The 23,895-nt window shown below is 30.3% G+C and overlaps 1 protein-coding gene across 3 annotated transcripts in view; it reads right to left on the bottom strand.

The window, feature by feature from the left end:
• Positions 1 to 22,366, bottom strand: part of Dhc1 (Dynein heavy chain 1) — a 69,435-nt gene extending 47,069 nt beyond the window's left edge. The window contains exons 1-14 of one of the 3 annotated variants that reach the window (XM_064355351.1): positions 22,082 to 22,366; positions 18,385 to 18,522; positions 18,052 to 18,339; positions 11,978 to 12,727; positions 11,602 to 11,926; positions 9,040 to 9,411; positions 8,808 to 8,989; positions 8,557 to 8,763; positions 8,322 to 8,510; positions 5,572 to 6,085; positions 5,358 to 5,524; positions 1,956 to 2,485; positions 1,724 to 1,910; positions 1,392 to 1,673 (exon numbers count right to left, since the gene is read on the bottom strand). In XM_064355351.1, the coding sequence (XP_064211421.1) occupies positions 1,392 to 1,673; positions 1,724 to 1,910; positions 1,956 to 2,485; positions 5,358 to 5,524; positions 5,572 to 6,085; positions 8,322 to 8,510; positions 8,557 to 8,763; positions 8,808 to 8,989; positions 9,040 to 9,411; positions 11,602 to 11,926; positions 11,978 to 12,727; positions 18,052 to 18,339; positions 18,385 to 18,522; positions 22,082 to 22,108 (4,158 nt within the window). In that variant the 5' untranslated portion in view covers positions 22,109 to 22,366. Of the gene's footprint in view, positions 1 to 1,391; positions 1,674 to 1,723; positions 1,911 to 1,955; positions 2,486 to 5,357; positions 5,525 to 5,571; positions 6,086 to 8,321; positions 8,511 to 8,556; positions 8,764 to 8,807; positions 8,990 to 9,039; positions 9,412 to 11,601; positions 11,927 to 11,977; positions 12,728 to 18,051; positions 18,340 to 18,384; positions 18,523 to 18,566; positions 18,727 to 22,081 lie in introns of those variants that run through there. The other 2 variants (XM_015978054.2, XM_064355349.1) reach the window with 2 other exon arrangements.
• Between the last annotated feature and the right edge of the window lie 1,529 nt (positions 22,367 to 23,895).

Below are 23,895 nucleotides of genomic sequence, written 5' to 3' on the forward strand. Positions count from 1 at the left end.
CTTGCTTGAAAACGGCAAAACTTTTTAAAGAAGAATGTGAAAAAAAGTACCGAATTTGGAACTAAAACTGAAAAACAATTTAGAACTCGCTTCACTTATAACCTCGTTTCAAATAAATTAGAAAAAATGTGGCTATATCTTCATCGATCTTCATAATATCTGTTTGTATCCTTCGCCGAATAACTTTTTTCGGGATAAACGCTTATTTTATTAAAATTTATGCCCAGAATATGTTACTTACGTGCTGTTTGTCTCTATTAATATTTTTTTAATCACAAAATAATGCTATCTGTCCTCAGGTACTCGATAATATCGCTTTCAAAAGCTGGAGTGTGACGGGTTAAAAAGCTTGTTTTTTTTGCATGAAATCATTGGAATGAATACTTAATTATAATAGTGTAAAAATGCCAAATTAAGGTTTTTTCATTATACTGTATTAAGGTTGGACTAATTTTTTATACAATTCGGCCTAAGAAAGCTCCACTCAATCTAGATTCACATGTTGGAATAAAATTAATGTTTTTAACATAATGTATCATATTCCATATCCACCTTTGAAGAGCTTGAGTTATGGGCTTACCAACAGACACTGTAATTTTATTATTATTGGTATAGATTTGCTTTACAAACCGTATAGCATTAAAAACTTAGCGGAAATACTATCGACACTTAAAAACAAATAAAAAATTAAAAAATATTCATAGCCGACTTTGAAATTAGTTCAAATTTTGTTTTTCTTATAACAAAAATTTTAATAACATGCACAAAGTTCTGTTACATTTTTACGTAGAAACTAGTAATGTAAAAATTTAGGTGAGGATGTTTTATTTAAAATATGACTTTGATTAACCAACCAATAACACCCCGTGGATAATAAAAATATTTTTAATTTAAATACTTCACGCAGATCCACCGGATAATGAAATGGACGGACATGTCGATAAATTAAACAGCAAGGAAAGGTATACACCGTTTACACACCCCTGAATAACCCTGTACATTTAAATTTTATATTATTTTATGAAGGTATTAGTTTAGAAATTATTCAAATCTTTTGACTGCAAATCTTATCCTAAACTTGGTTGTTTTTACAAAGAATGGCTGAGGATCTTACGCTGAAATATTTTTTTCTGTTGGTGGGGTTAGTCCAAATAAAAGTAAGTTCAGAAAGACTCAAAAATCCAACACAAATACATAATTAATCCAAAAAATAACCCTAATTTTTAACGACAATTACAAGAAAACAAACACAATTTCTGGTGTCAAAATGTTTACTTGGGAAATTCCGTTCTGAAGTGTGAAAATGCGAGGTATTTGTGGGTTGAAAGGTGCCATTTTAATGTTAATGTTTCTAGAAAATAAAAAAAAATCTGTACCAAAAAATAACTTACTTGGAAGAGTATAAGCCGATCTGAAGCTTCACGAGGACTAAGCCCTGGCTGCATAGGCCCAGCAGTCCGATACTCATTGCAATAATCGATCTTATCTTGCCGGAACTTTTCCAAATTCGAACGCAAATCTTGCTGGAACTGCGGTTGCATTTCCAAAAGGTGCACATGAACTTTTAGTGCATTTTTCAACAGTCTGTTCCAAGTGTCCCTTAAATTATCCACTTGTTCCATTATTTCGCGCTCAACCATCACATCAAATCGATTCAAAACGTTGAAAGCTTCCTATAATCAAACCACAAGTGCCCCCAGACAAAAAATAAATTAAAAATCACCTCAATCGGATCAATTTTCAACTCCATATCAACTTCTTGTTCCCGAATTTTTTTCAACGTGTCCATTATTAAACGAACATCGTCCAGATCTCGAATCGTGCGTTCTAGCTTACGTTCCATTTCGCTTATCACAGCATAGACGTAATCCATTTCACGCCTGTATTTCTTCTTCATTGCTTGCCCAATCCTGAAAGATCAAGTCACAAATTTTGCAACAGTTTTTTGCCAATACCTGTGAGTGCAAGATCTGATTTCGGTAATCAAACCGTATTTGAGTTTTTCAGTGGAAATGGCCAAGCAAGAGCAAATTACAAACACGTCCGGTTCGGTCACAAGTTTCTCGTTCAGTTCCTCGTGCTTGCGCAACGAAGTTTCAAACTCGGACAAACAGGCCGTTAACAGCTCCCTCTGTGTCTTTTCGTTCCTCCAGAGAATGTTGTAGGGCCTCCAACGCGCTATAAATTGGGTCATTTCTTGCTTCATGTCTTGGGTGCAGATCGAAAGCAAGGACAGTGTCTTCATCACTTCCTTGTTCTCCATAACAAAACTGTGGAAGTTCTTGTGTTGGAAGGGAAACATCGGTTTTTCCTCCGTTGCAAGGCGGTACAGTTTCCTTCGTCTTGTTCGAAAATCCTCTTCTTTGGTTTTAACCGGTCCTCCTTTGCCCGGCTTCTGACCCATTCGTGAACGAGTTACAATATCCATTAAATTGGACGTAGGCCCAGCTAATTTTTTCCATACGGACTTTTTGGGGACTGGAGTCTTGCAGGCCATAATTTACAAAGCCGCATGCCGGGAATGTGTCACATGTCGTGTGTGCCGTGATTTTATTGGCGTTATACAATGATTATAATATACAGTGGGGTGTGTTGTAATTTGAGTTAAGTGTGTGAGTGATGTTTGAGGGAAAAGGGAAAACAAAATTTCATTAATCTTCAGTTCATAAATCAACAGTTGTATAAGTTTCATGCTTCTACAGCTAACTCGGCAAAACTACTTACTTGTTTCTTGAAACTTGTACAACTGTCTCCTGGTGGCTTTTAAAGAAAGAATTTTACTTATCACTCAGAAAAATTATGTGTTTGGTATTACCTAGGGTATTACTACATTTGTGGTAATAAAAAATTACCGTATGTACATCTCTTAACACTGCCTGGTTGATATTACCAATACAAGTATAAATGTTACTAACAACAAATAGTTTTAATGTGAAGTATAATGTACCATTTGCAAATAGCAGTAAGTTAAACTATTCTTTTTTGTGTGTAAGTTTTACGAAGCAATTAAATAGTAAAATCAACTGCAACATAATCGTAGAATTCACTACGAGAAAATGTTATACTCGTTCACAACTTAGCTGTAATATTTACCACTACAGAATGTAAAAAGTAACTAAGCAACAGAATGTCCTGTTGATAAAATGAGAATGATGGTCATCTTAAGTTCAAATATTCTTAATTCACTTCTTAGAGTTCCCTGTCATTCGCTGAGGTGGTTAAATATGTTATTAAACGAATTTAATAGCAAAGATCATGAACATTAAAACAAACAATAAAAATTTGATCAAAATAAAGCTTAAAAAATTTTAGAAAATGAAATCAATATATTCCGAAGAAATTAAAACTTAAGCCCAATAAGAAGCTCCGACAGAAGTAAAACCACAAAAAAAACTTTTATAAGCAAAAAAAATACTGGAACTACTGGAAAAACCTTTGAAGAGGAAAGCTTTATTTTGAAACAAAGAGAATTGAAGAAACAAGAGAAGTATAAAAAAGATAGAATAATAATGAATAATAATATAAATAATAGTCCCGGAAATTACGAGTATATTAGAAGAACAAAATCTTCAACACAATATGTTTTAAAATGTTATTAAAAGTTTTAATTTGCATTAGATTACATTTCTAAAGTCGGTCAGAATCTTTTGTAATTAGTAGCTGAGGAACGTGTTAATATAAATCAGATGAAGATGGTTTTGAAATACCTATGAAATCTGCCATTGTTATTAATAATTTTGACGTTTGTTACAACTACTCTAAGGAATTAAGGGAGATATTCCAAGCTTTAAGTTAAAGATACTTTACACCAATTTTTAATTTTAAAATGTACGATTATTATGAAACACATTTTATAAATTAAAATTACTTCAGTAATTACTTTAAAATGATTATGAAACTGACCCTTACTCATTTAAATAACGAAAATTAGTGTACGTGTATAAAATGGATGATTGAAATATAGTAAAAATATTTAGGGCCGGTTTAGAGAACGTTTAAATCGCAATTAAGTTTTAATTCGGGATTAACTCAACATTTAATTCGGATTCAAATTTTAATTTCGCTTTCTGTGAAGCGAGTCTTAGTTTTTGTTTGCAAATCACCTACTTATCTTTGTAAATTTTTGTTGTTTGTTTTCTTCATTCTAATATTCTAATAAATGACACTACCATTAAGGTATCATTTTAATGATATTATCTAGGTATCTGTACTTTGAAATATCTACATTTACAAATGGTGTATTATTGTAGAATATACTTCACTAAGAATTATATGTTCAAAATATTGTAGCTACGTAAGTGTTAGCTATTTCAAAACTATAAAAACGCCAACGTCGCATTTTCTCTCAAAATTAGGTGTTATAAATAAAATTATTCATGCCCTTAAAAAAATAATAAATAGTTAATGTAATTTATACTTTAAATGAAATATCTAATCATTAATAACTCTTTTAGAATTCTATCTTATTTTATTAAAAAAATAATTCAGGTAAAATGCAACCTTGGCGTTTTTAAAGTTTTGAAACAGCTAATAGGTAATTTATATCATCTAATTCATATGTTTTTTGTAAATTGTAGGCATCTATCTCCTCTTAAATAAAATAAAGTATAAATACTATAACCTTTGGTTTTCAAACTTGGTCGTTTATAATGACTGTGTATTATTATCTACTTCGTCAGAATGTAAAATACAAACTGGAATAAAAGTAACGCACAAAATTCAAATATTTGTTACTTTTCAAAAAAATTGTAAAAGGTCGATTTAATTTTTTTAAAAGCTACATTTTAACATAATAATGACATTTGTGTCGTCATTCGTTTTTGAGTTGCATCGGCATTTTTTTTTTAATGACAACCGATATTTTTAGATAGTACACATCTTTCATCTTTTTGATAATAAGAAAACAAAATTAAAAAAACAAAGAAATTATTAACAATTAAACATAAAAGGGTTTATTTTTTTATCTTGTCTTATTTTATAAAGGGCAATTGTGTTTTATATATTTTTTTAAATAATCAACATGAAATGTGAACACTAAACAAAAAAGAATCAGCCATTATATAATAGAGTAAGAACAAAAATGTTACTACATCTGTAGTGGTAAGATATACTAAGTGGACTATTCTAAAAATGTAAAACAACTGGTAGTTGTATTAATCACAAATTTCTAAAAACTATTTTAAAGTGGCAAAACTTACCCTACAAAATAGTTAACCTTTATTTCACTACTTCAAATATCTAGTAATAGAAACTCTTTTTGAGCATTACTTACTATTTTTTTTCTTTGAGTGTACTGTTAACACCGATTGCATTTATGTACATTGCACAAGCAACTGTAAAAAAGAAAACAAACACACCTGTGGTTTTCCACCCGTCCATTGTCCCACTCCCTTTGATACCGACGTAATATTTTTCCCAGCCAGATTCAACACATCTTGTACCTCTTCCAAATTCGGTTGAATTGCGACTTTAGGGATCATCAGAACCGAATTCAAAACGAAGACAGGAGTGCGTTCACTTTGATCTGAAACAACCCAATCATTTTTGGCCACATTTTGCCTGAATTTGTACAATCAACGGCAAATCGTCGTCGCAAAGCCTCCAAGCTCTGTCTTGTAACCTTCACTAAAACATCGACCACTTTCCTGCTGTAGTACCGTCGCATTTCGCTCACAGCCCCCCGAACCATATCCTCCATAGCCTTCGACATGCCTCCACTGAGCAACAAATGCGGTTTTTCGAAACATTCCCACACCAAACTCCAGTCGGATTGTTGCTGAGTTGAAGAACTCTCAACGTCGGCTTGTTCCTCCTCTGCGAAAAACTCTTCCTCTGCTTGAGAGTCACCAGCGATGCGTGCTTTGCGTACTAGGGTTAAAATTTCCTCGACGGCTTCTTCAACCATTAGGCTCTTGCGGTGGAGTTCTGTGGCTGCTGATCTGCAGACTTCGTCCATTTTGTCGCAGAAGTCGTCAACACTCCAAGGCTCGTCGTCGATTTCTGGGAGGGCATGGAGTTGGACGGATTGCATGGTGGAAAGGACTTCTAGCACTCGGTTGGTGTAGACGTCGTGGACACGTTCTGTCTAAAAAATGGGGTTTTTGCAAGTTTCAGAAGCGGATTAAGCGCCTTAACAGCCATGATAGAAAAAGCAATGGCAAAAAACTTCTTAGTTTATTTGCAAATTTTATTTAATAAATTAGATTTCAGTTGATGATAAATTTTAGATTGTTCCACTCGGTTTAACTCATTTTTGCGTTACAAGATTAGGTCAAAAAAAGTCCACAAAAAAATTGATGGTATTTTATCGCTTTAGTTACCTTTTGTGCGAAAAATTTTTCCTAACTAAATAATCACAAAATTATATCGACATTTATTTAATTTAGTTTATTTCCTTTGATTTAGCTCATTTCTGAACAAGAACTTCATTCTTCAACAAAACATTTTTTGGTTATGTGTTATTAAATTTTATGCGAGATTTCGCTTGAAAAGACTTTTTTTATCGAATGTTTCAGCACATTTTCCAATCAGAAACCTATAATTATTTCATGTAAAGTTGCGTTAAAAGTAAGCCGTAAAATCATCAAAACTGACTGAAAATGATTTTTGTCTTTTTCGAGAATTTAAGCAAATTTTTAGTCAATTTTTCTTAAACTATTTTCTCTAAAACTGGCTGGAAAAGTAATGTTACTTTAGCTTATGTCGTGCGATTTAGAGTGTTCGAACTTCACTTGATCACTAGATCACGTCAAGTGATTTGTTTCACTTGATTCAGCTAGTTTTTGAGCAAAATTTCTTCAGGCATAAGTCGAAAAACTATAAATTTTGGCCAAAAAATTAGTTATTTTCATATTTTCCAAACCGGGTTTAACATGATGTTTGCAGTTTCTTGTGTGAAACTGAGTAAAAAATTATTATCTATCAAAATTTTGTGCAAAATAACCCGAAATTTCAACTAATTAAACCATTCTGTGGATTCTGTGTTTTTCAAATTTTTAAACACGTTTTTGAAGTAAATAATTTCTCTAAAGTGTGTAAAAAATTAAATAATTTCAACCAGAGACTCATTTATTGTACCTCAAAAAACAATTAATTTTGGTCAAAAATAATGACATTTTTGGTTTTCTTGAGCTAAAATCTCAGTTTTTTCCGATATTTCACTAAAAGAACCGAAAAATCATCAATTTATATCCAAAATTATTTAATATTTGCCTCTAATTTTTTTTCGAAAACCTTTTCTAAAATTGAATGATAATCAACGAATTAGATCGAAATTAACGATTGGTCGAGGTTGATTTATTTTACAAAAACTTGTCAAAACACTCCTAAAAAGTTCGTCAAAATGAGTCGAAAAACCACAATGTTTGGTCAAAAATCATGTTCTGCTTTTATGTTAAAATTTTAAGTTTAGTGATGTTAAGCAATCTGAAAAATCACTAAAATACGTAGAAAATTACATAATGTTGCCTTTTTTTTCGACTGTAACTTTTTTCAAGGAGAACAGAAATATTCTCAAAATTTTATTCAAACCAAACCAAAAATCAACAAAATGAGACCGCAACAATTTGCAGTTTTGCTTTTTCCAAGTGTTTAATAGACTAGGTACTACACTAAGTTTTTTCTCTCGAAAAATTTACTTAAAACTGACTGAAAAACCACTACTTTTGTTCGAAATTGACATTAGGAATTTTTATCTTTAGTTTTGTTCGTTTTTGAACTTGATACTTATTTTGTTAGATCTTGCCAAAAATCGCCTCAAAATCACAAAAATAAAATGAAACTGATAATACTTTACTTGTTTTTTCAATCGATTTCGTTTATTCTTCAAACAAATTCCGACAAAAATAATTTAAAAAGTGACACCTTTTGGCCGAAAAAAGTGTTATTACTACTTTAATTTTTAAGAAAATGCGCATTTTTTAATTTATTTAAATCACATCCATCATATTTACTGTTTTTAAAAGTATACTCTTTTATTTTAACTTTGCAGTAAGTATAAAAAAATAAATAATAACGTAAGAAATTAAAAAAGTCCGGTTCAATTAAAAAAATTAAAAATGACGTTATTATCTACAAAAACATTGTTATACATATTACAATAAAGGTGTCAAAATGTTGCATTTACAAAAATAAATTAACGTGTTCGAAGATTATCTTAAAAAAGGAAGTAATAAATACACTAATTTTGTGCGTTAGGTAGCTACTTTTGGTTCAGTCTGTACAAATTAAAAAAAATAAAACAGTTAGTGTTCTCATTTTTGGAAAGATTGAGTCGAAAGGCAAAGTTTTTACCGCCAAGCTCAGAAAAAAAAAACAATTACCAAAACTTTGAACTTGTTAATTGCGTCGTTCGCTCGATCGACGAACTTTTTCCAATCGGATGAAACCCAAGTCAGTCTATGCAAACCATCAGCTACGATATCAGTCAGTTTGACTAAATGAGGCAAAAACAAAGGCCTCACTTCGAGTTTAACAGATCGTACGACCGTTAACAAATCTTCAATCAAAAACTGGAAAAACTTGATTAAACCAATTAAAAAAAAATGACTTAGATACCTGTAGATGGTCTTTAATTAAACTAAAGTGCTCCTGTTTGGAATAAAGTGTCAGCGCTACCATTGGTACAGGAAGGTCCATTTTGATCATCAAATCGGTTTCACGAATTAAAAGTGGGATCGTGTTGTGAAGATTGACTTTAAGGCGTTGTTGTTCGGGACAAACGGCCAACAGGTGGCGTTTTAAACAACCATCCACGTCACAAATCTGAAATTTTGAATCATTTCACAATTTTTGTGTTAAATAATTACATGTTGGTTCATCCAAATGGCCACCATATCGGTTTCGTATGATTTTAACGTCGTTTCTGCTGCTTTGTGTCTTCGTGATAATTCAGCCGTTGCGGGCAGATTTTTCAAAACGTGGTGCGTTGTGACACATGAAAGCAGTTCGTCCAGGTGGCAAAGCAACGATCTGGCCCATTTAATGCGACCTGCGAACAGTTTTTTTAAAAAACAACACAATATCTAGTGTCGTTCCAACCAGCAATTGGTGGAAACATGATAGGGACAGGTGGATCGTCTTTCTGTTTCTTGTACATTTTGATAATCCGGTCGACTTCTTTCTCGCAGTATTTTAAAATCCGGTCGTATTTGTCGTCCATACGAGTTAGAGGAATTTTTTCGCTCACTTTCTCAAATCGGGTCAAAAATCTAATTCCTTGTGGCGTTTCCCAAACACTGTCGAAATTCCTCTCGATAATGTTTCCAATATTTTCCTTAAGTTCGTCGGTTTGGGCCAAAAACGCCTTGAAATCGTTGTTAAACTCGTTGTTTCTTTGGTCCAGATAATCGTAAGTTTTGTTCATTACGATTGATTTGATTTCGTTGAAATTCTGAATGGCTTCTTCCAGAGCTAAATGGAAAAATACTATTTTATAACACGTGTTGCCTCTAAAGCCTAAAGTGAATTTTAAAACCGATATTCATCTGAAAATTTGTGTGTAGAAAGTGGCATTTCTTGAATTATTGACTTTGTTAAAAATCACTAATTTCAAACTGTATGGAATAAGCAAATGCCCAAACAAAATAACATGATTGTGTTACAAAATTTATAACCAACTTGGAGGCAAAAAAAATGTTGGTTTGTTGCAAATTTAACTCAACAAATTACTTCCAGTTGGTTTAATTCTGAATGAGACTGTCAATCATGTATTTATGAATTTTGGTCAAGAAACCCACAACAATACGTCGAAATTTGTGAAATTTTAATTACTTTCATTATTGTTCATTATTGTGCGAAAATGCGTAAAAATAAAAACAAAAAACAACATAAAATTTTGTTAATGTTAAAAATGGTCTTACACCAATCTTTTTAAGTCTTCTATTCGTTTATTCAATTTAGCTAGTTTTTTGAACAAGAAAAATTTATTCTGCAAAATTTTTTAAAGATAATTTTGGTCAAAATTGTTCTTAAACACAGTTTTCTTGCGAGATTTCGCTAGATCGAAAAAGCACCACGCTAAGTCTAGCACTATATTATATCTCTTGTTATTTTCCAGTGTTTTAGCACATTTTGCAGTCAGAAACCTAATTATTTCGCAAAACTGTGTCAAGGGTAAGTCGTAAAATCACTAAAATAAGTATAAAATGATGGTAATAATTTTGTCATTTTCGAAAGTTTAATCACATCTTTTAAAGTCAAATCACGAAACTTGGTTCAAATTGATGTAATCTTGACTAATTTCGCACGATTTAGCTGGTTTTTGAGCAAAAATAAGCCAAAAAATTATAACAGATGGTCGAAAAATGTGTTATTTTTTTTATTTCAAATCTTTTTTGTTAAACCGAAATTTCACCTTCAACACAAAATTTTGTAAATTCTGCGTTATTCGAAATTTTTAAATATGTTTTTGAGAAAAAAAAATGGTAAGGTGAAAATTATAGATTTCGCTAAAAGAAACCGAAAAATTACCAATTTAGTTTTGTGACTATTGAGCACGTTTTTTTATCCAAAACCGCAATTAGTTCGTAAAATTTTGTTAAAAATTGGCCGAGATTATACTAAAATATGTGATATCATATTCTAGCCTTCTTCGAGTATTATTGACGTAAAACCTAAAAAAAAAAACGAATTAATAATGATTTATTTTACAAAAACTTAAGAATACACATAAAAATCACAAAATAAAGAGGAATTGATGTTAGTTTCACTCGATTCGAGAAACTAGAAAACTAGAAACTAGCTAAAAAAATCACCGAATTAGATAGCAAGTTGATGTTGTCTTGTCTTTTTTAGGTCAACAGTTATTTATTTTGAAATAACTTATCAAAACACCAAAAAATCACAAAGGAAATAGAAAATAATGTGTACACATTTAGTCGAAAATCACCAAATTGAATCGAAAACCACATAATTTTTGCTTTTGTTGGGTTTCGCAATTTTTGAAAACATAACCTGAAATATTTTCTAAAATTTTATTCAGACTAAGTAAGTTTGTATTCATTAAAGTACAAAGTGTAGTGTTATTTTATTGCATCTCAACTTGTTAAAAGTTTATTTAAAAGTTTCATTGTTTAAAGAAAATCTATTAAGAAAGTTTATTAAAGTTTTCACTTTGTGAATAAAGTGAATAATATGTACTTTGCGATAAAAAAAGTAGTCAAAATCTTTGACCCGGCGCCTCCACCATTTTTAACGCGCGTTATAAAGAGTCCCTTGCAACAAAAAGACCGTCCATAACGTTATTTGAAAAATAAATAAATTCTACAGAATGTAGAAAAATATATTTAGCTTTTTATACCACTACAGCGTAGTGCAAAAATGTTGGACCAGCTTTCACATGGTGTTAAAAGAAGCTAAGCATAAATATGATATCAGATTTTGATTTCAAGCACCTTTTTTTAATTTTTCTTTGCAAAACTTCAGTATAGGGAAAGCTGTTGTAAACTCCCTTGAAATAACTCGTAACTCGAGTAATGCAAACAAAGTTGATATTTTTGTTGAAAAAGACCTAAAGGATTACAGCTGTCCACAAACTTTCAGATAAATATCATTAGTATAAGTGAAAATTAAAATACTCTGCAAATAATTGGTGAAACGTACCGTCACCTAACAAAAGCCCCTCCATTCGCCTTTGGAACAAACTGCTGTAATCATCAATTAAATCAAACGTTGAAATAATTCGAGCTAGTCGTCTACAAAAGGCATCAAACTTCCCAAAAACATAATTTTCGGAAAAATTAAACGATTGTTGTCCAGGCAAAAAGGGTTGATTTTTAACCAGAGCATAAGTTTTCCGGTAGACCTTGTTCAACATTATACACTGTGTTAGCTTGTCTTTTACAAACGCACGATCTTGAGACCAAATTGTTTCCTGCCCACGACACGTAACGTAATCTTTACACGTTTCAATCATTTGATTTGTAATCTTAAAAGTGAGTTTACTAAATTAGTTAGAACACATCTCCGACTCATTTACCTTAACCATCAATGCTGACGTTCTTTCCGAAGTGTTGTAAAACTGCGAAATACTGTGAATTAAACGTACCGTTTGTAACAACCCCAGAATCGAGTCTCTCATTTTAACTGGATCATCCAGGTACAAAGAATGGCAATTTTTTTCCAGTGCTTGAATAAACTTAGCGTTATCTTTTGCCTCATTATAACAAAATGTGATTTTCTTATCAGTTTCCAGCCATTCTTTCAAGATCTTCGAATGCGCCATTCGCAGACACAAAATCGTCATTTGCACCTCACTCGAGTTGACTTGATTTGTGATTTGTGAGAACTGAGCGCCTCTTTTTTTCCAATACTCTAGTTCGTCCTGTGGCCCAGATGAATCATTCTCTCTCCTCACTTGTTCGCTCTCTTTCAAAATTTCGGTTAAACGCTTCGACCAAGACTTAACCCTTTCTTCCAAAGGAACAACTTTCTCCACGTGTTTCGACAGTTCGCGCACGTCTTCGGGGTCAAGAGGGGACATGAGGGCGTCGGCACCGTCGTCAAAAAGGTTTCCTTCGTTACAAACCTCCTCACACACTTTTAAGGCACTACAAAATGAGCGCAAACCGGGCAAGAGCTGGTTTTTGACCATTGGGCAATTTGCAGCATCGTCTTCGCAGTCGGGGCTTGGGTGGGCTAAAGCCTCCATGAAGACGTGTTCGATGATGCGTTCGACAGTTGTTATCAAACCGATTCGTTGCGCGTCGATGATGCCACAAAACAAATCCTGAAAATAGAGGATTGTTTTTGAGTACGAACTGACCAAATAGAAACTCTATCGGATTTTGCGAAAATAAAGAGACTGGTAAATAAAACAAACTAAAAATTAAACACTTGTTTTTTGCACGTGTGCTAGAAACAACCCAAAAAAATTGGGGAAAGAAAAAGTGTTCATATGAGAATTTGGAATACAGGAGACAAAATAATTCTACTGAGTATAGAAGAATCGAAAAATGGAATTATAAACGATGATCTAAAAAAAAGAAACAGAGAAGAATCTTTAAATAAATCTAGAAAAGAGTAAAAAAACAATAGTCAAAAATAAATTGGAAGAATTCTAAGCAAAACTCGAATTAGAGAAGAATTTTAAAGAGATGCAGAGTAGAATCTAAAAGAGAATTTGGAGAATGTAAAGAAGTGTTTATAAAAGAACTTTGAGTACAGTTTTACAAAATAATTCTATAGAAGAATCTGGAGAAGAAACAAGATTGGAGAAAATAAAGAAGTGTTCATAAAAAAATTGTGAATAATACAGTCTACAAAATAATTCTAACGAATCTGGATAAGGATTTATAAAAGAATCTAAGGATGGATTTATAAAATAATCTATAAAAGAATCCTGATTTGAGATCTAGGTCCAGAAAAGAATCTTTAAATAAAACTAAAAAAAGTGTAGACACTATGGCAAAATATAGTCTGGAAAAATCTAAGAGAAACTAGAGAATAATTTTGAAGAGACCCATAGTAAAAGTTTTACAAAATAATTCTATAGAAGAATCTGGAGAAGAAACAAGATTGGAAAAAATAAAGAAGTGTTCATAAAAAAATTGTGAATAATACAGTCTACAAAATAATTCTAACGAATCTGGATAAGGATTTATAAAAGAATCTAAGGATGGATTTATAAAATAATCTATAAAAGAATCCTGATTTGGGATCTAAGTCCAGAGAAGAATCTTCAAATAAAGCTAAAAAAGAAAATGGACACTATGGCAAAATATAGTCTGGAAAAATCTAAGAGAAACTAGAGAATAATTTTGAAGAGACCCATAGTAAACTAAAGGAAACTAAAGATGGATTTATAAAAAATCTATGTATTTATTAAATAATCTAAAGAAGAATTCACATTTGAAATCAAGAAACAGCTTTAGAAGAGAATCATACAAATCTTTAAATAAATCTAGAGAAGAATTTGTGAAGAAACGCATTGTAGAATCTAAGAGAGAATTTGGAGAATATAAAGAAGTGTTTATAAAAAATAATACAATAGAAAAAACTGGCGCACAGTTTATCAAAAAAATTAAATACGGATTTATAAAATAATCTAAAAAAGAGTGCAAATTTGAAATATAGAAACAGTTTTAGAGAAGAATCTTAAACAAAATCTATAAAAGAGTACAGAAACAACGCTAAAAAATAATCTAGACAAATTCTAAAAAAAACTGCAAAAGAGCAGAGTAAAATCTAAAACAGAATTTGGAGAAAGTAAAATAAATGTTTATAAGGAAGTTTTGAATAATAGTCTACAAAATAATTCTATAGATGAATTAGAGGGCAATTTATAAAAAAGAATTTTGAAGATACGCATAGAAAACTCTAAATGAGAAGAGAAATTGTAGAATGTAAAGGAGTGTTTATAAAAGAATTTTGAATTTACTCTGAAAAATAATTCGATAAAGGTATATAGAAAAGAATTTATAAAAAAATCTATTAAAGACAAGACTTTTAAAATAGTCTAAAGATTCAAAATCTGAGATCTATAGAAACGGTTTTAGACACGAATGAAAATTACAAACATCTAGAAAGGAGTACAGAAACAATGCTGAAAAAAAATCTGGAGAAATTCTAAGCGAAACTAAAGAAGAATTTTGAAGAGATACAAAATAGGATCTAAAGAAAGAATTGGAGAAATAAGAAGTGTTCATATGAGAATTTTGAATACAGGAGACAAAATAATTCTATTGAGTATAGAAGAATCGAAAAATGGATTCATAAAATATGATCTAAGAAAAAGAAGCAGAGAAGAATCTTTAAATAAATCTAGAGAAGAGTAAAGAAACAATAGTCAAAAATAAATTGGAAGAATTCTAAGCAAAACTCGAATTAGAGAATAATTTTAAAGAGATGCAGAGTAGAATCTAAAAGAGAATTTAAAGAATGTAAAGAAATGATTTTAAAAGAATTTTGAGTACAGTTTTACAAAAAAATTCTATAGAAGAATCTGGAGAAGAAACAGGTTTGGAGAAAATAAAGAAGTGTTCATAAAAAAATTCTGAATAATACAGTCTACAAAATAATTCTATAAACGAATCTGGATAAAAATTTATAAAAGAATCTAAGGATGGACTTATAAAATAATCTATAAAAGAATCCTGATTTGAAATCTAGGTCCAGAGAAGAATCTTCAAATAAAGGTAAAATAAAGTGTGGACACTATGGCAAAAAATAGCAAAAAATAAGAGAAACTAGAGAAGAATTTTAAAGAGACGCATAGTAAACTAAAGGAAACTAAAGATGAGTTTATAAAAAATCTAAAAATATGTATTTATTAAATAATCCAAAGACGAATTCACATTTAAAATCAAGAAACAGCTTTAGAAGAGAATCACACAATAAATAAATCTAGAGAAAAGTACAGAAACAATGTCAATAAAATAATCTGGATGAATTCTAAGCAAAGCTAGAGAAGAATTTGTGGAGAAACGCATTGTAGAATCTAAGAGAGAATTTGGAGAATATAAAGAAGTGTTTATAAAAAATAATACAATAGAAGAAGCTGGAGCAAAGTTTATCAAAAAAATTAAATACGGATTTATAAAATAATCTAAAGAGTGCAAATTTGAAATGTAGAAACAGTTTTAAAGAAGAATCTTAAACAAAATCTATAAAAGAGTACGGAAACAACGCTAAAAAATAATCTACAAAAATTCTAAAACAAATTGCAAAACAGCTTTAAGAAGCCGCAGAGTAAAATCTAAAATAGAATTTGGAGAAAGTAAAATAAATGTTTATAAGGAAGTTTTGAATAATAGTCTACAAAATAATTCTATAGATGAATTAGAGGATAATTTATAAAAAATAATTTTGAAGATACGCACAGAAAAATCTAAATGAGAAGAGAATTTGTAGTATGTAAAGGAGTGTTTATAAAAGAATTTTGAATTTACTCTGAAAAATAATTCTATAAAAGTATATAGAAAAAAATTTATAAAAAAATCAAAAAACAGACTTTTAAAATAATCTAAAGATTCAAAATCAAAATCAAAATCGAAGATCTATAGAAACAGTTTTAGACACGAATCAAAATTACAAAAACCTAGAAAGGAGTACATAAACAATGCTGAAAAAAAATTTGGAGAAATTCTAAGCGAAACTAAAGAAGAATTTTGAAGAGATACAAAGTAGGATCTAAAGAAAAAATTGGAGATTGTAAAGAAAGAAGTGTTTATAAACGAATTTTGAATATTGTTTACAAAATAATTCTATAGAAGAATCTGAAGAAATGTTATAAGATAATAATCTAAAGAAGGGTCCAGATCTAAAAACAGCTTAGAAAATCAGAGAATGGGAGAAGAATCTTTACAAAGATCTAGAGAAAAGTACAGAAACAATATTCAAAAATAATCTAAAAGAATTTTAAACGAAACTAGAGAAGAATCTTGACGAGACACAAAGGATTTTGAATAATAGTCTACAAAATAATTCTATAGATGAATTAGAGGATAATTTATAAAAAATAATTTTGAAGATACGCACAGAAAAATCTAAATGAGAAGAGAATTTGTAGTATGTAAAGGAGTGTTTATAAAAGAATTTTGAATTTACTCTGAAAAATAATTCTATAAAAGTATATAGAAAAAAATTTATAAAAAAATCAAAAAACAGACTTTTAAAATAATCTAAAGATTCAAAATCAAAATCAAAATCGAAGATCTATAGAAACAGTTTTAGACACGAATCAAAATTACAAAAACCTAGAAAGGAGTACATAAACAATGCTGAAAAAAAATTTGGAGAAATTCTAAGCGAAACTGAAGAAGAATTTTGAAGAGATACAAAGTAGAATCTAAAGAAAAAATTGGAGATTGTAAAGAAAGAAGTGTTTATAAACGAATTTTGAATATTGTTTACAAAATAATTCTATAGAAGAATCTGAAGAAATGTTATAAGATAATAATCTAAAGAAGGGTCCAGATCTAAAAACAGCTTAGAAAATCAGAGAATGGGAGAAGAATCTTTACAAAGGTCTAGAGAAAAGTAAAGAAACAATATTCAAAAATAATCTAAAAGAATTTTAAGCGAAACTAGAGAAGAATCTTGACGAGACACAAAGGATTTTGAATAATAGTCTACAAAATAATTCTATAGATGAATTAGAGGATAATTTATAAAAAATAATTTTGAAGATACGCACAGAAAAATCTAAATGAGAAGAGAATTTGTAGTATGTAAAGGAGTGTTTATAAAAGAATTTTGAATTTACTCTGAAAAATAATTCTATAAAAGTATATAGAAAAAAATTTATAAAAAAATCAAAAAACAGACTTTTAAAATAATCTAAAGATTCAAAATCAAAATCAAAATCGAAGATCTATAGAAACAGTTTTAGACACGAATCAAAATTACAAAAATCTAGAAAGGAGTACATAAACAATGCTGAAAAAAAATTTGGAGAAATTCTAAGCGAAACTGAAGAAGAATTTTGAAGAGATACAAAGTAGAATCTAAAGAAAAAATTGGAGATTGTAAAGAAAGAAGTGTTTATAAACGAATTTTGAATATTGTTTACAAAATAATTCTATAGAAGAATCTGAAGAAATGTTATAAGATAATAATCTAAAGAAGGGTCCAGATCTAAAAACAGCTTAGAAAATCAGAGAATGGGAGAAGAATCTTTACAAAGATCTAGAGAAAAGTAAAGAAACAATATTCAAAAATAATCTAAAAGAATTTTAAGCGAAACTAGGGAAGAATCTTGACGAGACACAAAGGATTTTGAATAAAGTCTGCAAAATCGTTCTATAGAAGAAATAGAGAAGACTTTATAAAAAAATTTAATGAAAAGTCTAGGTTTGAGATTGAGAAGCAGCTTTAGAAAAGAATCAGAAAAAAGTATTTAGAGGAAAATACAGGAACAATGCTCCAAAATAATTTGAAAGTATTTTAAGCGAAACTAGAGACAAATTTTGGAAACAAAGTTTAAATACAGTCTACAATATAATTACAATATAAAGAGTGTTTATGTATTTATTTTATTTACGTTGATTTTTTTGTTACTGTTGTCTAGTGCAATGAATAAATTATCAGTCTATTTGCCTTTTAATTACTTACCTTTTGAAAGCCTTCTTCAGGGAGTTGTTTCGTCGTGCTGGTACGAAAAATATAGATACAAATTCCGTTCAAAGGCACGTCCCAGCCATCAGTCAAGAACAATTTTTTCTTGTACGTTGGTTGCAACTGCTGGAGTAAAGCTTGTCGACTGGTGCTGGGTTGCATCTGTCGACTTGTACTAGCTTTTGCCGGGTCTACAACCGGCGATTCTGTCTCTTCAACATCTTGGTAAAACCACACGAGTTTACTTTTCATATGAGGTAGGAAAAGTTGGTTGATCTCATCGAGCTACAAGCAATTATATTACAAATCTTAAACTGTGCCAAAACTCACCATATCTCCTTCAAACACATGGTCCATTATTTCATGCCTTGGTAGTCCAGTGGCGTCCATCAGGAGTTGGAATGCAAATTCCAACCTCGGGTCCATTTCACCCCTTCGAGCCTTCCGCTCACATTCTTCCCTTCTCCGCTAAAAAAAAGTTAATTTTCAATTAGAAAATTTGCGGTTTTTACCATGAGCATAACTTCGGGATCATCTTCAGAATCAGTTTCGGGTTCTGATTCTGAATAGTGTCCCTGTGGCCCGTAGACGAACATGTTGGGGCACTTATTTGGTCGAGTGTGCAAAGACAAAATGCGCTAGTTGTGCAAAAGGCACGCGATCGCATTTCATGTCACTTGGGTTATGCTTAGTGAGAAGTGTGATGTAATTGCGGCCCAAGAACACTGAGGTTCCTGGCACCACTTATTTAAAGGGAGGATGGGTCAACATATTGGCTTCATTAAAATTCATTTCAACAGTCAGTCCTTGTCAAGTACAGAAAGGAGAGTCATTTGTTAAACAGATGATTGATAGTCAAGTGAATGAAGAATATTGATTAAAAATATTAGAATTTGAAAATTATTTTTCGTTTAATAGTCAAAATATTTTATTTGATAATAATTTACTTACATTTAATGAATTCTCGCTCATTGATCTGTTGGGCAGAGCTAATCTTCTTAAACCTTTGATCACCCCAAACTTGCTCTTTTTAGGTGGTTTCGACATTTTGGGTGTGCTTTTTATACTTTTTTTTTAGTAAAATGTGTCACAATATATTGTAATGGCCACCATATAATATACTGAGTAAAAATATTGTATCCAGGCGACTTTCGTTTGATCGAAACTGTTGTGTCAATATTCACACTTTTATGACTTTCCGCTATTATCTATTTCGTTGTTCAATAAATTAATAAGCAAAAAATATTAAATCAAAAACAAAACATAAAAAGAAATCTTAATTTCATCAAAGCATATTTTATGCGTGTAATTTAGTTGTGTATACGGTGGTGTAAATCGAGCTCGATTTTGGGGAAAATAATAAATATAATAATAAATAATAATAAAGTTGACATTAAGTGAAATCTTAAAAAATGTACATCCACCTTATTATAAAAGATATTATTAGGCATTTTTTGACGAAGAATTTAATAATGTAGTCAATTTTTTTGGCTCTTTTGTTTAGTTGTTATAACATAAAGTTGTGTTTTTTTAAATGGAAGTCATATGTGGCTGCCACATTTTCTAAAAGTGTATTTTTTTATTTGAAATATCTATTCGTATATTACATTATCTTTATACAGGGTTATTCAAATAGGACTCCAAATCGATTATGTAAAAAATGAAACACAAAATACATATTGTAAAGATAATTGAATTCCTGGTATGACGTCAGTTAATTAGTATCTACTTGAATTTATGATTTGTATGGGACATATGGTTTGTAAAGTTACACTATTACCTAGTCAAGCGCGAAGCTTTATGTAAATAACCCTGTACATTTTTCATAAAATCATATTTTTTTCTAGTTGGTCATAAAAAAGTATTAAACTAAAAGTATATTATAAAATATATTCCAGGAATTCCATAGCAAGTATTAATAATAATCTAAGGTTTTTTAAAACATGTTTTAATGTAAACAGTAAAATAGTAAATGAACCTTTTTGCGATTAATAAAAAATAAAAATGGCTAGTTTTCATTGATATTCTATTTTAATTAAACATGAATAAGTGTCTGGAAAAGAAAAGGCTCATTAATTCCATGATTGTCCCTCATTAAAAAATTATCAAATACTTAAATTCCAACATTAGAAAAAATATTAGTTAACAATGTTAACCTCACCTCTAATGGATCACTAAACCATCAAAAAATGGTTATTTAATTACTTTAATATTCTGAGCATCTTTGTAAATAATTTTGATCTATGATAATCGTTTATTTGTTAAAATAACTATTATCTAATAACACTGATAAAAATTACTTTAGTACGAGCACACTTTACTTTAATAACTATAATAAATAGAAGTTTATTCATCAAACGAAAAGTCTAGCATGAAGATATTCAACTTAACTCTTATAAAAGTACATAGTTATAGTAAAGTCTGTTATTAAAATATTATAACACAAGCTTTTACGTAATTATTAATTTACACAACAATGGTTAATCATTCACTATTACTGACTTTCCAATAGGTGATAACTTATTCAACATTTTTTCCGAAAATCCTTATAGTGGTTAGGTTTTTAAAAAAAAATTCCTTTTGCAAACCTAAATTGTTAAAAACAACTTTTACTTTTCACAACTGGTTTTCTCTTTTAATTAGTGGGTTTTTCTGGCACTAAATTTGTTAACAAAGTTCAATTTAACGCAGAATCATACGGAAACAAAGTTTTAATTTGTGACCTATTTAACCCCAAAAAGTGTAAGTGCACTGTTACATTTTTTGTGGTTTTGAAACAACAAGTAGAGATGTATGAAACCAAGATAACGATAATTGTGATGCATTACGAAGACTAATACGTTAATGGAAATTTAGTCATCCATGAAAATTATTTCAAAGATTTTTTTGGGTTTAGATTTTAGAAAAAGACGTAATAAAAACAATGCTATATGGTACTGGCAGAGTTGTTCTATTCTCAACCATTTTAATTCTGGAATATACAGGATGTATCAGAAATACGTGTGTTAATTTTAACACGTAATAAAACTCATCAAATACAACAACTTTTCTATGTAACATTTTGCAAAATTCTTATTTATAATTTTCAATGTTTTTCTCCTTTCTTTTGTGCAAACGAGCCGGACAGTATTTAATAATTAGTATGTATTCATAGCAACAATTTTCATTGTTGTTTTAAATTGTCCGTTTCTATCACAACGAAAATAGTTCGCTTCTCTTGTTTTTGTACCCATAGGCGGATATACGTTTCAGTATGTTATCTTTTTCCCAATTTTATTTGTTGTGCTCTAGTACCTGTTGAAATTAAGACACGTATTTCTAATACACGCTGTACTTAACCAATTTTTTTAAGACATAGATAAACCTACTACAATTATTTTGAATCTTGTACTGCCAATGAGTATGTTTATCAATAGCTTCTAAACAAGGATTACAAAGTATAAAGAAAATTACTACAGTTTCAACAAGTTGTTTTCTCATTTTTTTATCGTAGACCGCAATCTCTTTTGCTTTGATATGTGATTAAGATTTGCTATAAACGGTGAAAATTCGGTAATAATTAGTTGTGGGTGATGCAAAATTAACAAAGTATAATATGTGCGACCCAACTTTTGTATTTTTTAAGTGCCTCTGTTGTTTTATGTAAATCATGTCCAAGAACGGGTCGCCAGGAGTCACAGTAATTGGACCGTTTAGGGTGCAGTTTATGTATAAGTAACTGCTTGGCTTCCAAAAGCTAGGTGATTGTAATTGTAAAGCGTTTTTTTAAGATTCAGAAGCTCCATAAAGCAGGAATGAAAATTTTCAAAGACAAATTTGCATAAACATGTAGTTATGTTATAAAAAAATAACGACGGCATAACACATTTTTTTAGACAAGAAAAATTAAATGTGTGAAAAATGGTGGATGTGCCGGGTCGTCGTGTTAACTCGCAATAACAAAAAATATTTATCGCTGTAAAATTATCGACAAAACAGCAAAAACAGCTAGCTATTAACTTTGAATAATTTAAATATTAAAACCAACCTTGTTGAGTTCATCTTCATCAGCCATTTGATTTCAGTCTTGAGTAAAAAACACAAAACTTTTCTGTGGGGAAAAGCGGCTGTGTCTCTAACCGGTCGTAGACAAATTGAATTATATAGTCGCTTTTTCAATAAGATGTAGTAATGTATTGGTTGGAACTGTGCGATATCGGGGATTTTCTCCGTGGTTTCAGCAGTGTATTTCATTAATATGACAAAATCACGCACATTAAGGACATGTCTGATTTATGAGCATTTTTACAAGACGTTGTGCATGTCTTAATCAAATACCTGGCTTTTCAATTTTTTGACACAGTTAAAATATTTGTCTTTGTTACTTTAACAAGATCAAAGTAACGAAACAAAACAAATGATTTTAAATTTTATTACAAATACTTAATAAAAAATGTTGTTTATGATCACCTTATTAATTATCGTAATAATAATTTACGTAAACATTTTTCTGGAATGTAAATAGATAATTAAAATAGATCTACAATAGCATTGCATGTGAAGTCATGGATTGTTGAACATGCAAATCCCTGACTGGCACGAAAACGGAAAACGTTTTTAAAGAGCTAATATTACATAAATGTATGAGTTTACGTTTTTTTCTTAATTTGAATTAAAGTTAACAAAAAACTTGAATCCATTTTGTGTCAAGATAAAACTATCAAAACAATAAGTGAATAAAATATACAAGGGGTGTGTGGGCCAGTACTTACTTTTCATGAAAGCAAATTTTGGAAACTTTTTCATATTTCACTACATGCAAGTAATTTTTGTATTACATCTTTATATTACATTACAAAAGATTATATTTGGAAAGCTGACTGAAGTTGAAGCTTGAGGTGTTTGCTAATAACTAATTAACTGTTAGCTGAGCAAACAAACACCTCAAGATTTTTAAGTAATTTGCACCTGGCGCGGGCATGTACCACTGACATATCAATTAAAAGCTCAGGCTAAAATTAGCAATTCTAAAGGCATGCAATTTTTGAATAAGAAACCATTCAGATAATTAAATGCTCTGCCATTAAGGAATTGCAGATGCAAACTCAGCAGAGTCATCGTTAATATAGGAAATGTAACAACGCAAAACTTTTTATTGTTCCAGGTAAAAGTTAGATTTTTTATTAAATGAAGAGCTTTTTCTCGAACGGGTGGAGACGTAAAAATATTGTTCAAGCCTTTGGATGAAACGTATTTATAACACGCATTTCGTAAAATGTACGACAATGTCAGCTTGTGAAAAATATCATTTATAAAAGGAAACACGATTTCTAAACTGGCTGTCTTTCAAACACAGCTTGGGAATTTTTATAGTGGCAGTTCACCTAATGAAGTTTTTCAAACCTGAATTTTATGAATTATTTTGTATTTACGGCAAGTATTACAACGTTCTCAACATAATTTGTCGTTTATTCAATAAATATTATCTACAAAAATAGTTAAAACACTAAGAAATTTCCCGCAGTGTCAAAATAACTTAAAAACCAAACACATAGTTAGAGGGATGTTAATAGAGATCGAGAATCAAATTCTCTTTAATCTAGTAAAGAAAATATTGATATCCATTTAGTTTAATAGAGTTATGGGTAACAGAATGTTGGCCATTGCTATAATTATTTATTTTTCGATATTATTTGCCTAAAATTATAATGCTTATGTATTTTCACAGATCACTGTTACTTTTTTATTGAATAAAATCATAACTCGAAAACTAAGAGTCCTAGAGCAAAATGGTGGATGCGCCGGGTGTCAAATTAACTCAGTGACAAGAAACTTTTTTCACTGTAAAATTACCGACAAAAC

Source organism: Tribolium castaneum, chromosome 1 (assembly GCF_031307605.1).
Source record: "Tribolium castaneum strain GA2 chromosome 1, icTriCast1.1, whole genome shotgun sequence".
NCBI classification, from domain to species: Eukaryota; Metazoa; Arthropoda; class Insecta; order Coleoptera; family Tenebrionidae; genus Tribolium; species Tribolium castaneum.